The 13,028-nt window shown below is 40.0% G+C and overlaps 1 protein-coding gene across 1 annotated transcript; it reads right to left on the reverse strand.

The window, feature by feature from the left end:
• Window positions 1-1,660: 1,660 nt before the first annotated feature.
• LOC135512707 (lipoprotein lipase-like) lies at window positions 1,661-11,145 on the reverse strand. Its single transcript, XM_064935005.1, has 10 exons — window positions 10,877-11,145; window positions 9,561-9,742; window positions 9,077-9,256; window positions 8,292-8,403; window positions 7,624-7,857; window positions 7,032-7,277; window positions 3,812-3,932; window positions 3,381-3,563; window positions 3,020-3,127; window positions 1,661-2,903 (listed from the first exon to the last, which is right to left on the reverse strand). Exons 1-10 carry the CDS (start codon window positions 10,968-10,970, stop codon window positions 2,852-2,854), a joined length of 1,512 nt encoding a protein of 503 aa, XP_064791077.1. The 5' UTR covers window positions 10,971-11,145; the 3' UTR covers window positions 1,661-2,851.
• Between the last annotated feature and the right edge of the window lie 1,883 nt (window positions 11,146-13,028).

The following is a 13,028-nucleotide window of genomic DNA, read 5'->3' on the forward strand; positions in this document are numbered from 1 at the left end:
GAGCTCATCGGAGGCCATAATTCAACACTACTGGGTGGACAGTACTACCACATAGAAATAAATGGGTTCAACCATGACAGAGAGGTGGGGGTGTTCGTTTCATTGGAATATTTTATTTTCATATTTACCACTGTAAAACATATTTAACACTGCATTTTAAACGGTTAGGAGAATGGTTGAATTAGCATTATTTAGAGACCCCTTAAAGTTAGACTTTTGTTGCATTTAGGGGAGCTAACATCTCAATCAGGGGAGCTGAATTTATAGTCCCGTACCCTTTCAAACATTCAACCTCCAGCTGCGTACCGCCTCTAGCACCAGGGCCAGCACACTCTCAAATGTTGTTTTTTTGCCATCATTGTAAACCTGCCAGGCACACACTATACGATACATTTATTAAACACAAGAATGAGTGCGAGTTTTTATCACAATCTGGTTCGTGGAAAGTGACAAAGAGATCTTATAGAACCAGGGCCCAAAACCAGGGCCATAATATAATAGTCAATAATTTTTCTCTTTATTTAACCATCGTACATATAAAACCTTATTTGTTAATTGAAAATTGTGAATAACTCACCACAGGTTAATGAGAAGGGTGTGCTTGAAAGGATGCACATAACTCTGCAATGTTGGATTGTATTGGAGATTCTCAGTCTTAAATCACATTCCACACAGTCTGTACCTGTATTTAGTTTTCATGCTAGCGAGGGCCGAGAATCCACTCTCACATATATGCACATTGAATATAGTTGCGGAGAGTCCCTGTAATCCTAGATTCAGATCATTCAGGTGAGGAAAAACATCACCTAGATAGGCCGTGTGAGAAACTCGTCATCATGCAAGCGGTCAGACAAGTGAAAATTATGGTCAGTAAAGACAACTTTAAGCTCGTCTCTCAATTAAAAAAAATGTGTCAATATTTTGCCCCTTGATAACCAGCGCACTTCTGTATGTTGTAAAAGCGTTACATGGTCACTACCCATATCATTGCAAAGTGCAGAAAATACACGAGAGTTCAGGGGCCTTGTTTTAGCAAAGTTAACCATTTTTACTGTAGTGTCCAAAACACCTTTCAAGCTGTCAGGCATTCCCTTGGCAGCAAGAGCCTCTCAGTGGATGCTGCAGTTTACCCAAGTGGCGTCGGGAGCAACTGCTTGGACTCGCGTTACCACTCCACTGTGTCTCCCTGTCATGGCTTTTGCGCTATCAGTACAGATACCAACATGAGCAGCAGCTACATTTGGCTACAGACGGACCGTTAGTGGAATTCCCGTGAGAGAGTAATGGTTAATGTGATTGGGTGTTAATTATTTGACTAGGCTACCTGTATTTGACATTGTGTTGTTATTTTGCTGAACACTAGATGGTTTCATTAGATTTTTGGCAGTGAAACGAGGCTACTTAAGTGAGAGAAAAAAAACTCACCCAAATGTATAGCCCCATTGGAAAATATAAACGGACTTTCAAAATGTGAAGATTTTCTTTCTTTTTTTTACAAAAATGAAATAAAACAGTTAAATAAAACAACAGAATACCCCCGACGGCACTGCGCGTACCCCTGGTTTGTGAATACCTGTTCTAGGGTTAGAATAATATCTAAGGAATTCAAGAACAGAATATGTAGTTCAGGGTACTAAAAAAATCCAAGAATACCAAAATATATAATGTTTTCACTTTATTAAAGTATCACATTCTGTCTTCATAGAGCACACTGCATTTCAGTTCAGAAAAATAAATGCGCTCATCAGCCGGCATGGAGACCAATTTGATCAGTCTGTCCAAAGCCACTCACATAAAATCACACCGCTTCATCTAGAAAAACAGCGACATCTATGGAAATCTGCCCAAATATATTACAGCTTAAATATACAAATATATACAGGTACATTCAATAAATAGAATATTAAACATTCTTGGGATGTTTATGGTTATTATGTAGGGCTACCCACCCATGTTGGCAAAGTCTCACATATATGTTATACATTTAGTGTAGCATTTTGTTTGATCTATTTAAAGAAAATGGAATGTTTTAGAGGGCATGCTTGACCAATAGGGTTAAGGTAAGTGTTTCTACATGATTTTTGACCTATAAAGGAAGTAATAGAAGTACTAAGGCCATACCTCTATTCTTCAGAAGTCCAGTGGCCAATTAAAGAATGAACTGAACATAATCCATTTCAACTCGTTGATGAATGATCGAATTGACTGGACCTACGCCCTTAAAGTGACCAGTGCCAAACACAATAACCAAATGCACACAAAGAACAAGCAGGGAATTCATCTACAATGATAACGCATATATATAATAGTGATTGAAAAGCTATTTACACGGGTCACTGCAATATTCAATTCAGTGAACAATGTCACCATCTTTGGTCCCTGTGATGGTGGCAATTAGTGGTTTAGGCATGACATTAGTGACATGATTATTATAGTGTGCACACTGAATGTGGCAAAAAACAAGTGGAAGCTATGTCAATCTCTTTGAATCGGAACTACCTAGTATGGCGTTAGAAATTAATTTATTTGATTTAGTAGGTATACATAAACACAGTTGAGATGAAAGGATTAAAAAGATAATGTAGCAACGTAAGACCAAGTCAAAATCATAAAAAAAAGCAATCGTAACACTCTCCATGATGACGGTTAATAGGAGAAAAAGCACGTAAGCCGACACCCAGCACAGTGGGATGAAGTGATTGCGGGTGGAGATGAGATGACACAGGTTGGGAGGCAGAACATACAGCACAGGTCAAAGACTAACATCCCCTATCTTCTCTCCAGTGTATTCTCCCAAGCTCCATCCAGCTTTGGCTGTGTGGTTCAGTGTGCACTCTACTCAAGTGTTGCTTCATGCAATCTTATTCTTGAAGTGGCTTCCCTGCATCTTGAGTCTGTGCATCCTGAAGATAAATCAAAATCAAAAGAAGAACATGAGGAAATACGTTTTGAATCCCATCTTTGGTTATGATTGATTTTTCTATATTCAAATGACCAAAGTTTCACAAAGTTTTCTTACGTTTTCTCTTTCCGGCTCATGTTGTCCTCTTTTGATTTGACAAAGACTACGTCGTCTTTTCCTCTGATGAGGTAGGCATACTCTCCATCTTTAGCGCTGAAGATCACCCTGGAGTCAGAGAGTCAAGACGATCAATAAAGCCTTCTTGACGCCTTTAGCATTATAACCCCAAAGACTGGCAATGTGAAAGGCGATGTGCTGTGTCAAAGGTATTCAAATACTGTCCACAGTACTGGGGTTTAATTCATGTAATTAATTGGCCTTAGAGCGAAACCAGCAATGCTACTGACCTTAAGGTCTGTGAATTTGAATACCCCTTCTACATATAGATATACAGCTCATCATTACTATCATAACTTACCTGGATTGAGTCTCCCCTGCCTTGACACGTATTTTGCGGATGTGGAAGTTTTTCTTGCCCCAAATGTCAGACCAGCTGAAATAGGCATCTTTCTCCCAGCGCAGCTTGACCATAAGCAGCTCCCCAACGTCCACGTCAGTGGTCAGCAGGAATGACACAGTGCTGTTGGTGTTCAGGAAGGGCCTGAGGGGTCACACACAGATCAAAGGTGAGTGGATCAGTTCATCTTCTGTACTGTATATAGTAACCAGCTGAGGTGGGGTGGTGAGGTGACCGGGTTAATTATGAGCTACAATGTCAGTGTTTTATATTCGTAAGTTTGGACTTGTTTAAATATTATATCAAGCATTTCTGGACAACTAAGTGTTGCGCAAAATGTTTTTGTATTTCCTGTAATTTCCTTATTTTATTTCATACCAAACCATACATACATGGTATAAGGTATGTCAGTCTTCTCATCATGGGTTCCGTACAGAGAGATTTTCATGGGCTGCTCAGTGTAGGCCAGTTTCTCACTGCTGAAGAAATGCACCTTCACTTGGTAATGGAAAACTGTGGAAAGAATGACAGAGACCTTCATTTAGAACCATGCCACATATAGACGAGTGTCACAGAGAAAACTGTGGAAAGAATGACAGAGACCTTCATTTAGAACCATGCCACATACAGACGAGTGTCACAGAGAAAACTGTGGAAAGAATGACAGAGACCTTCATTTAGAACCATGCCACATACAGACGAGTGTCACAGAGAAATCTGTGGAAAGAATGACAGAGACCTTCATTTAGAACCATGCCACATACAGAGTGTCACAGAGAAGGTTTTGCCCTCTGAAACCCTGAGTCTGTTTTCTCTTATGGAAACAACTGCAGTCTGCCCAGTTAAGACACATTCTCCGACAGTTTGAAGTGTTTGTGGCATGTGGACATAATCCCATCATTGATGCCCACAGTTTGAGCTAAAGATCCCCACTCACACACTATTGTAGTATCTCAGTGCTTAAGACCTGTCTTTACATAACCATATTATTGATCCACTTACTGCCTTTGTGTGAATAAGGGAAATAAAATGCAGTGTTCAGCTTCAGATTAAATTGTCCAACCTTCCACTGTAAAACCAAGTGTGTAGGATCTGAACGCATAACTTAACACCTTTCTGTAACACTTTTTAAATGCGTCAAGGCATTTAGAATTCAAAATGAAAATGTGTCACAGTGTTTAGATTGTAAACACCAGAACATGTTTATTCGCTGTAACACTTTTAACAAACATGAACATATTTATTCAGCGCAGGGTTTTTAGGTTTTGAACACTAAACACTGGGGGTGTTGTTTTAACACTGTAGGGTGTAAAGCCATATTTGCATATTCCCCAGCATGCCTTTCACGTGATTGTGAGGGATACCCACCCATGTCTGTGTTTGTAACAGAGACATTGTTGTTGCATTCAATAACATCTATTCCTGAAGCCTTCAGCAAGTGACTGCCTAAGTGAATGTGTTTCCATAAAATACAACCCTTTATAACCACATATTACACATTTCCTAAGGCCTTCAGTTATGGCCTACATTGTGGTCTGAACATCCTGGCTCATCAGACCTGCAAGTCACAATACACTGGTTTATGAAGTGATTAGCAATTCCTATCAGAATCCAGCCAGAGGGAGTATAGCCAACAAATCAGACTATTTTATCACCCACAACCTGCACTAAAAATGTCTGCTATGGTGGAGAACTTAATAACAACCAAGACTAGCTAAACCATCTAAACGAGAAAGAATTTAACAACTAAGACTAGCTAAAGCATCTAAACTAGAACAACCAACTCAGTAACGGGTGCAAAAAGTCCAACCCCTACAGATTGGATTAGTTTAGAAACATTTAAGTTATTTATATGTGTATACTATGAGCTCAATAAATCAATGTGAATGAGAAAACAAAGATTTTAAAACAAACTATTCTAAACAAATCAACCTGCAACAAAGCATGCTGGGAAATATGATGAGGCCCCTCCCACATATTTTTCACTCTGAGAGAGAAATGGACTCAAGACAGTTGAGTAACAACAACATCACGCAATTGAAGATAAATGTCCTGTTCAGTTGTGCTGAAATGTAAGTAAGGTGACAAACATTCCTAACACTGATCTGAATAAAAGGCATGGAAAGTCACATACATTTTTGAATGACTAAATGCACACTAAACATGATGACGGGAAAGTAAATACTAGTGTTTAAAATCTGAACACTAAGGAGATATAGGTGTTCTCTTGGTTAGAAACTGACTGGAAAAGCTGGCTATCTTGTTTAATCTTGCATTCTAAACACCTGTGTTTAAGATGAGAACCCTTATTGGCTAATCTAAATGCCTAATGTTTAAGTTTTAAACACTGACGTTTAGGTTATAAAAGTGTCACTTGCGTCATAGTTTTACAGTGTACTACAGAGATGTTATTGTGTGCCTAAACTCAAAGCCAGTGCCAGAAGCATTTCAATTGGTGTGGAAAGTTTCCTCTAACTTTCCATCGTAAGAATTCACGTGCAGTGGTTTCCAGTTACCAAACCACAGCCACTACTCATGTGACCTTCATGGCTTGCGCCATGAACCTTGTTTTATTCCCCTTGCTTGTTTTTGTTTGTCCCTGACACCACTACCTTATCAGATGTCAGACTGTGCCAATCCTAGAGTAGTGGGGTGAGGAGGGAGGAAAATGGACGCAGGCTGGGCGGATGTTATAGAATCTTTTATGGATAGTGGGTCAGGTGACTAATAAGGGAGGGACTTGTGTAGACTACAGTAGTTGTTCTCTCAGGGTGGTACAGTATCAATACAGTATGTACACAGTTGGGGCCTGTTGTACTAATGTAACATGCACAGGATGGTAAAGAGACTTAGTGTTCAGGATCCGCCCCTTTTTTTCAATTTTCGTTTAAAATGACATACCCAAATCTAACTGCCTGTAGCTCAGGCCCTGAAGCAAGGATATGCATATTCTTGGTACCATTTAAAAGGAAACACTTTGACGTTTGTGGAAATGTGAAAGGAATGTAGGAGAATATAACTCAATAGCTCTGGTTAAAGATAATACAAAGATGGCAGCAGCGTATGTGCAACGTTTTAGACTGATCCAATGAACAATTGCATTTATGTTCAAAATGTTGTATCAAGACTGCTCAAATGTGCCCAATTTGTTTATTAATAACTTTTCATGATCAAAACTGTGCACTCTCCTCAAACAATAGCACGGTATTATTTCACTGTCGTAGCTTTTGTAATTTGGACAGTGCAGTTAGATTAACAAGATTTTAAGATTTCTGCCAATATCAGATGTGTTTATGTCCCGGGAAATGTTATTGTTACTTACAACCACATGCTAATCGCATTAGCCTACGTTAGCTCAACCGTCCTGTGGAGAGACACCGATCCCGAAGACGTTTTTAAAGTTCTCAAGGCCAGCTTGAGCCAGCTCCTAGCCACCACTACAATAACTACATTCAGCCATCCGGACCGATACATTGAGGATTTGGCAATTAATGTACGTCAGGTAACTAAATCTATTTTAGTGCCAGGAAATTAACTTCCTGTTGTGAAGAAGAGTGTTGCTTTGTGCATGCATGCATTCTTGTCTTAAAGCAATTCCTCTCTCATCCTTACGTTTGAAGGGCATCATCTCGCGGGTCTTGAGGTACATCTTGGTGTTCCGGGGCAGGCGGACCTTGTTGACACCGTAGCCCACCTTGTTGCAGCGGTTCTTACGGCAGTTGAGGCACATGCCCTTCATGAAGGCCTCCTTGGAGCTGCAGCGGTAGGCCATGGTCTGATGCTCTGCTGCATTCACCAGTGAGTCGATAAACAGGTGGATGGAGCGCTCATGGGAGCACTTCACAAGCTGGTCCATATCTGCATAGGACAGGCGTAAAACAAGACCATTAGGTCCATGAAGTCTAAATCAATGGCTGATTCTCTAATATACACCAGACTAACAATGTGACTATGTCTGTGAAATGTGCTTATTCTGGCTTATGACGTATGGCTTTCAGTGTTATGGTTAGAAAACTGAGGCCTTGTCAAAGTACTTGTTGCAGGTGTTTAAACTTCAAGAAACACTCCCAATGAAGATTTACTACAGTATAATAACAGACTTTGATGTTACACTATCCTCTACTATATGTCAGACAGCAGAAATATGAAGAAGCTAGAATAGTAGAAGGCATTCTACAGTACAGTGTCTAGTTACAGTACGTACTACGGATGCCGGTGGTGGCGATCATCATCATGGTGTTCTGCAGATCACAGCCTGGCTGGAAGGTTCCTCCGTTGGGGTAGATGTCCACGTGGCCCACGGGTCTCTGGATGCCGATGCTGCGGTCTGGGGAGCCCCGGGTGTTGGTGTGCAGGACGTCCACGAAGAGAGCATCGTCGGGGGACAGGGTGCTCTGGGCGTCAGCAAACTCAAAGGTCGGGCCGGCCGGGTCCAAACCTGGGAGACAGATGGATAGATAGAGAGAGAGAGAGAGAGAGAGAGAGAGAGAGAGAGAGAGAGAGAGAGAGAGAGAGAGAGAGAAAAGGGGGAGGATGAGAGAGAGGGAGAGGGATGGAGAGAGAGAGAGAAGGGGGAGGAAGAGAGAGAGGGGTAGAAGTAGTGACAGAGATGGAGAGGGAGGGAGAGAGAGAGAAGGGGGAGGATAAGAGAGAGGGGTAGAAGCCCACAATGTGCTTTTGTGATGATTTGATTATGGTTTTCAATGGCCTCGATATGTAATAGTTGGGTAAACTTTATGGAGACAAATGGGAGGGATACTGAGGCTAAAGCATTGAGATAGAACTTGCATATGTAGGCCTATGCATCTACATAGCGACAGACTGATAGATAAACATTAAAACCTCTTCAGCAGAGAAGGGCTGTCTGCTCACCTGTGATCCTGCTGACTTTGTGGTTGGTGAGGAGACCAGCGATGCCGGCTACATGAGCACCCAGACTGTAGCCCAGCAGATGTATCTTCTCCCAGGGGTAGTCGAGTGTTTTCTGACAACAGGGGCAAGCAGAAATGGTTTTATTTATATTTTCCATTCTTGTGACTGTGTAAAGTATTGGCTGTAAAACTTGTTATGCCATCCTAACACCCTCTCAAGTATATTCTGTTCTGTCAGTTATACTGTACGCTTACACATGTAATCATTTCAGGTAGTGTATCATACCAATGTCTCCTAGACCTTTTTTCTAGCAGAGGATATGCTTCACTAGCTCCACCTGCTGCTTCTATCAATAATGAGCTGTGTAATGAGTGGTTGATGTGGATCAACAACATGGCTGTAAAAAGCTTTTAGGTGTACTAAATCATAGCCAGGAGTAAAATACAACCACAGCATTGACTTCGAAATTATTGTATCATCACCAGTCACATATTGCTTATTTCAAATACGTTTCTGCATTGTCAACATGAAAGTCTGTTCTTGTGTGAACCATGTATTCTATTATGTTTCGGCGGTGCTGAAATCATTTTTTAGCCCATGCGACAGACGGCTGTATCTGTCCATTAATACAGGACTAGTAAAGGCCCAGTGCACTACTTTTGTAAAAAACAATATATATATATATTAATATATTTGTTTTAATTCACGTGGTGCTGTAGCACCCTCAGCACCCCTACTTCCTGTGGCTATGTTCCTATCTACCCAGTGTCCTGGAGATCACCCACCTGCAGCCAATTAACAAACTTGGCCACGTCTTTGCCCACCAGCTTGGTGTTGGCAGCGGAGGTGAGGTAGTGCTGCTGCGCCCGTGTCAACCAGTCCACCACAATCACGTTGGCCTTGGGCTCCCTCTTGTACAGCGCTGTCACCAGTTTAGGGACCCAGCTCTCAAACAGCCCCGTGACCTGGACAAACACATTTTCGGGGTCAGTGGCTGGCCTGACTCACTGTGAACCTAGCCCTCATTGTTTACTCACAGCACTGATTGAAGACGAGCCAAGTGTCAGCACTTTTACACATGAATGAGCACCACAACATTATGCCTAGGGACAGCGGGGGGGGGCTTCTCATCATGCATCTAGTTATCAATGCTGAATATATTTTTAGGATCAACATTGTTGAGTTATTTCCCTAATTATGCTCGACAAGCGTCATTGAAAGGATGATCAACAACTTCTGCTTAATCATGACAGTGTCGAAGCTTTTTACCGTCCATCCATGAATGACCACGAACGTCTTATACCCAGGGTTGAATTCACACTTTGGGATGGTTAAGGGCTGGCCGGGAACGATGTAGCACAAGTCATCATCCGGTATCTCAGCAGTTCTCAGGGAGAACTTGGATACAATGTCTGTGTAGTCCTCAAGCCATTCAGTGGAGTTGCTGTTACCTGCACAGACACAGTGATGATGTTAAACTGGCTTCATCAGTCATCTCGTCACTCACCTACTAGTCCATGATCCCGCATGTAAACACTTTGAACAGCTCTCATGGCATACAGGTTACCATTGTGCACAATGCAGGGGAGTCTATAGGAATCTGCCTTATTCATTACACCATTGTTTACATTTTTAACCAGATACATATTAAAACCTAGTCTAGATGTCCGATTATTTCAGACTTTTTTCATTATCATGATTGTACAGGGAGGTCACTAGCATTTCAAACACTTTACCACAACCAAAATGTATCTCCTTATTTGCATGACAAGCATCTAAAATGTGTCTAAAATTGCTGTATTTATCATTACATCACTGGCAATTCAGCTTTTTTTTATTTTTTTATCTTCAAACACTATCTATTTTGGAAGAAAGTAATTACAAAGCCACAATCTGCAGAATCTATCAGTTTATCAATTGGTGTAATCTAATCCAATTACCAGCATGACAAAAAGATAGCGATAGTTGTACCGGTCCAATGTCGCCCCCTTTTGCATATTTTGAAATTCTACCAAACAAACATTGTAGTAATAACATTATAAACCTTTTTAAATTACGTTTTTTTGTGATATCACAAACATACACAAATAGGCCACATTAAATATCGAACATAATGTCAATAATAATGATAATATATCATGCATATGCATTATGCATTACGTGTAAAACAACGGGAAAATTGTTATTACACATCAATTAAAAATAGAACAAATATCACATTTTCGTTTTCAAAATATTATTTTAAGTGCACTTGAACATGCAAATAATGTCGTGTCCTTAAAATGCACAATTTGAATTATGTTGATCAGATTAATTATATATATTTTTGTAACGATTGAAAAGATTATTCATGAGAGAGGTGCGCACCCTGACAAAATGCACTCGAGTGGGGTACGTCTGACTGAACTGAGGTTACTCTCGGTCACTTGGAGGAGGCTGCATCAATCTTACTGCCTCCCGTTGGCTCTAGTGTTTATTTTATGGGAGAGAATCAACATTGAGTCAAAGAATGTGTTTATTTAACATATCTCTAACAAAGCCAAAGTCAGCCCCACAAACAGCTAGGTTAAATATCCCTTACTTACCAAAAAGTGTTTGTTCTGGTGTACTTGAAAAAGATACACAGATATTTGCCAGAATTATCCAAACGGTGACCAAAAAGGTATTTTCTTTTCCCATATTATTGTTGATCCAGAGGTTTCTCCGTCAAGTCCCGAATGGAAATGTTCTTGTATGTTGGTTTAGGAGTGGTAGATCCAATTGTATAGGTCAGTAGGACCACTGCTCTGGTCTAAAAGTAAATCTGATTTGTGATAAGAGTGGAGTTTCTTATGAAGTCTGCCACAATTGCCGCTCCAAGTTGTCTTTATGAGTGGCTCATTTGAATAAACAAACTCCATTGGTCGGAAGTGAGTGGGCTGGGCTTGAACTGGTTCCAAATGCAAAATTGCCCAAAAATCATTCACAACTCTCTCTGCCCCTTCACCGCTGTGCTTCACAAAAAGACATGTTATGCGATGTTGCTGTTTTAGCTTTCCTTTATAGTGATACCTTATTTGTTTATTCAATTCAGAATGTCTTGGTAAAAAAAACATGTGAGATGCTCACCATTCGGTTTACTTGCTATTTAGAGTTTAAATGATATAGCCAAATGTTTAAAAATATATATATATATTCAAGTTATATTCTCGTTAAAAAAAAACTTTTATTCGAAATGGGCTTCTATATAGGTGTTTGAGTTATGCACAAACCTGTCTGTACAAACCTCATGCTCCAGTTTTGGCTCTTCTGTGATTTACCATGCTGTATAACTGGAGCGTTTCATAAGACATGTGGCTTGATAAATGTAATTCGAAAACTAGTGTTAAGTAACAATACACGTGTTCTATATTTAGGAATCTTAATATAGGCCTATGTCTATACAAATATATGTCCACAAAGCGAAACGTGCACGTTTTTGCGTCATATTCTGCTAAATGCATGGCCACTATTGGTGCTGAAAGAACTATTCTACAGCCTAATAATATTTATTCAATAAAATGTGTCGATTTAATTTTGAATCAACTTGCGTAATGTCACCCATGAGGGAGAGGAGCAATGGGTGTGTTGAGTAAGCCCCTTCTCTCATAGCTCGATCTTTGCTAAACAATTACTTTCAGCTGAATTTGGAAATGACTGAGCTCGATTGACTCACAGATGATTGTTCTCTGTTGAAATTCAGAAGGACATATTTTAATGCGTTATGTTAACATGTGCAGAGACTGCACAAACAGTCTCTTGGCATACTCAAATAAATGAATCATTTAATGGGACTATGAAAACCAGATGTTTAAAACACAATTCATATAGTATGTTGGCAGCTAAACCGTTTTAAGGTTCTGTTAACTTGAATCTCTCTTGCAAATAGTTCAAAATATATATTTTTATAGTTGAAGTTACACTGGTGGAGCTGGAGTGGTGTGGGTGTGAATTTACTGTGACCATATCACTGGTTTTATGAACAGTGAAGTATAACACTGACTCATGTCTTGACAGAGAGTGATGCATTCCAATATCTTAGTCATGGGCTTGTTTTCCCCTCCACGTTTGTCTTCTACTTCGGGCAAAACATAGAGTAACCTGAAGGTCAACATGACATAGCTTGATGAGAGAGCAATAACATGTACTGTTTGATTGAGGATAGAATGTCATTGGTCTATAAGCATAATGCATATCCAAATTTCTGACTAAATCCTGTGATGGATCTTTAGTAAATATCCTGTCCTCCGACTATAGAACATTCCAAACATATATCTTACACTGCAGTAATATTGTTTCACTAAATCTCATCATCTGTAGAAACAAACTCTCCAAAATAAGCAAAAACCAAGGTCAGGGGAGCATGTAACAACTTAGTGTTATTTGTCAGGGAGGACTTGTTCTTTGCCCTCGCTAAGAAATTACCCACAGATCTGAGTTGTTGTTTAAAAGTTTCTGTGTATCTAATATGTACAGTAACTTATGCAGGTCCCCGTAAACCTGAGATTTGTGGAGAAATTACAACTCTGTATCTTTTCCGAGTGCAGATGCAGCATTGTTGGCCAAATAAAAACAAAAAAATGTTTGGTAATCATTCAACTAAGCTTTCCCATTCCTAATATAGCATTTTGTTTTTTAATGTTTTCCAGTGATGTGCATAAAACTAAAAGAATTGATGCTTAGCGAGACCAAAGTGACAACCCGGTATTTAAGATGGTA

This window comes from Oncorhynchus masou, chromosome 24 (assembly GCF_036934945.1).
Source record: "Oncorhynchus masou masou isolate Uvic2021 chromosome 24, UVic_Omas_1.1, whole genome shotgun sequence".
Classification (NCBI taxonomy): Eukaryota; Metazoa; Chordata; class Actinopteri; order Salmoniformes; family Salmonidae; genus Oncorhynchus; species Oncorhynchus masou.

What these genes read in the sequence shown, in the direction of transcription:
- LOC135512707 (XM_064935005.1), bottom strand. Translation starts at nt 10,970, where the DNA reads ATGGGAAAAGAAAATACCTTTTTGGTCACCGTTTGGATAATTCTGGCA. An exon ending in CGAGATGATGCCCTTCAAAC is followed by an intron (nt 3,933 to 7,031) that starts GTAAGGATGAGA and finishes TTCTTTCCACAG; the next exon opens with TTTTCCATTACCAAGTGAAG. An exon ending in GCAGGGGAGACTCAATCCAG is followed by an intron (nt 3,128 to 3,380) that starts GTAAGTTATGAT and finishes CTCTGACTCCAG; the next exon opens with GGTGATCTTCAGCGCTAAAG.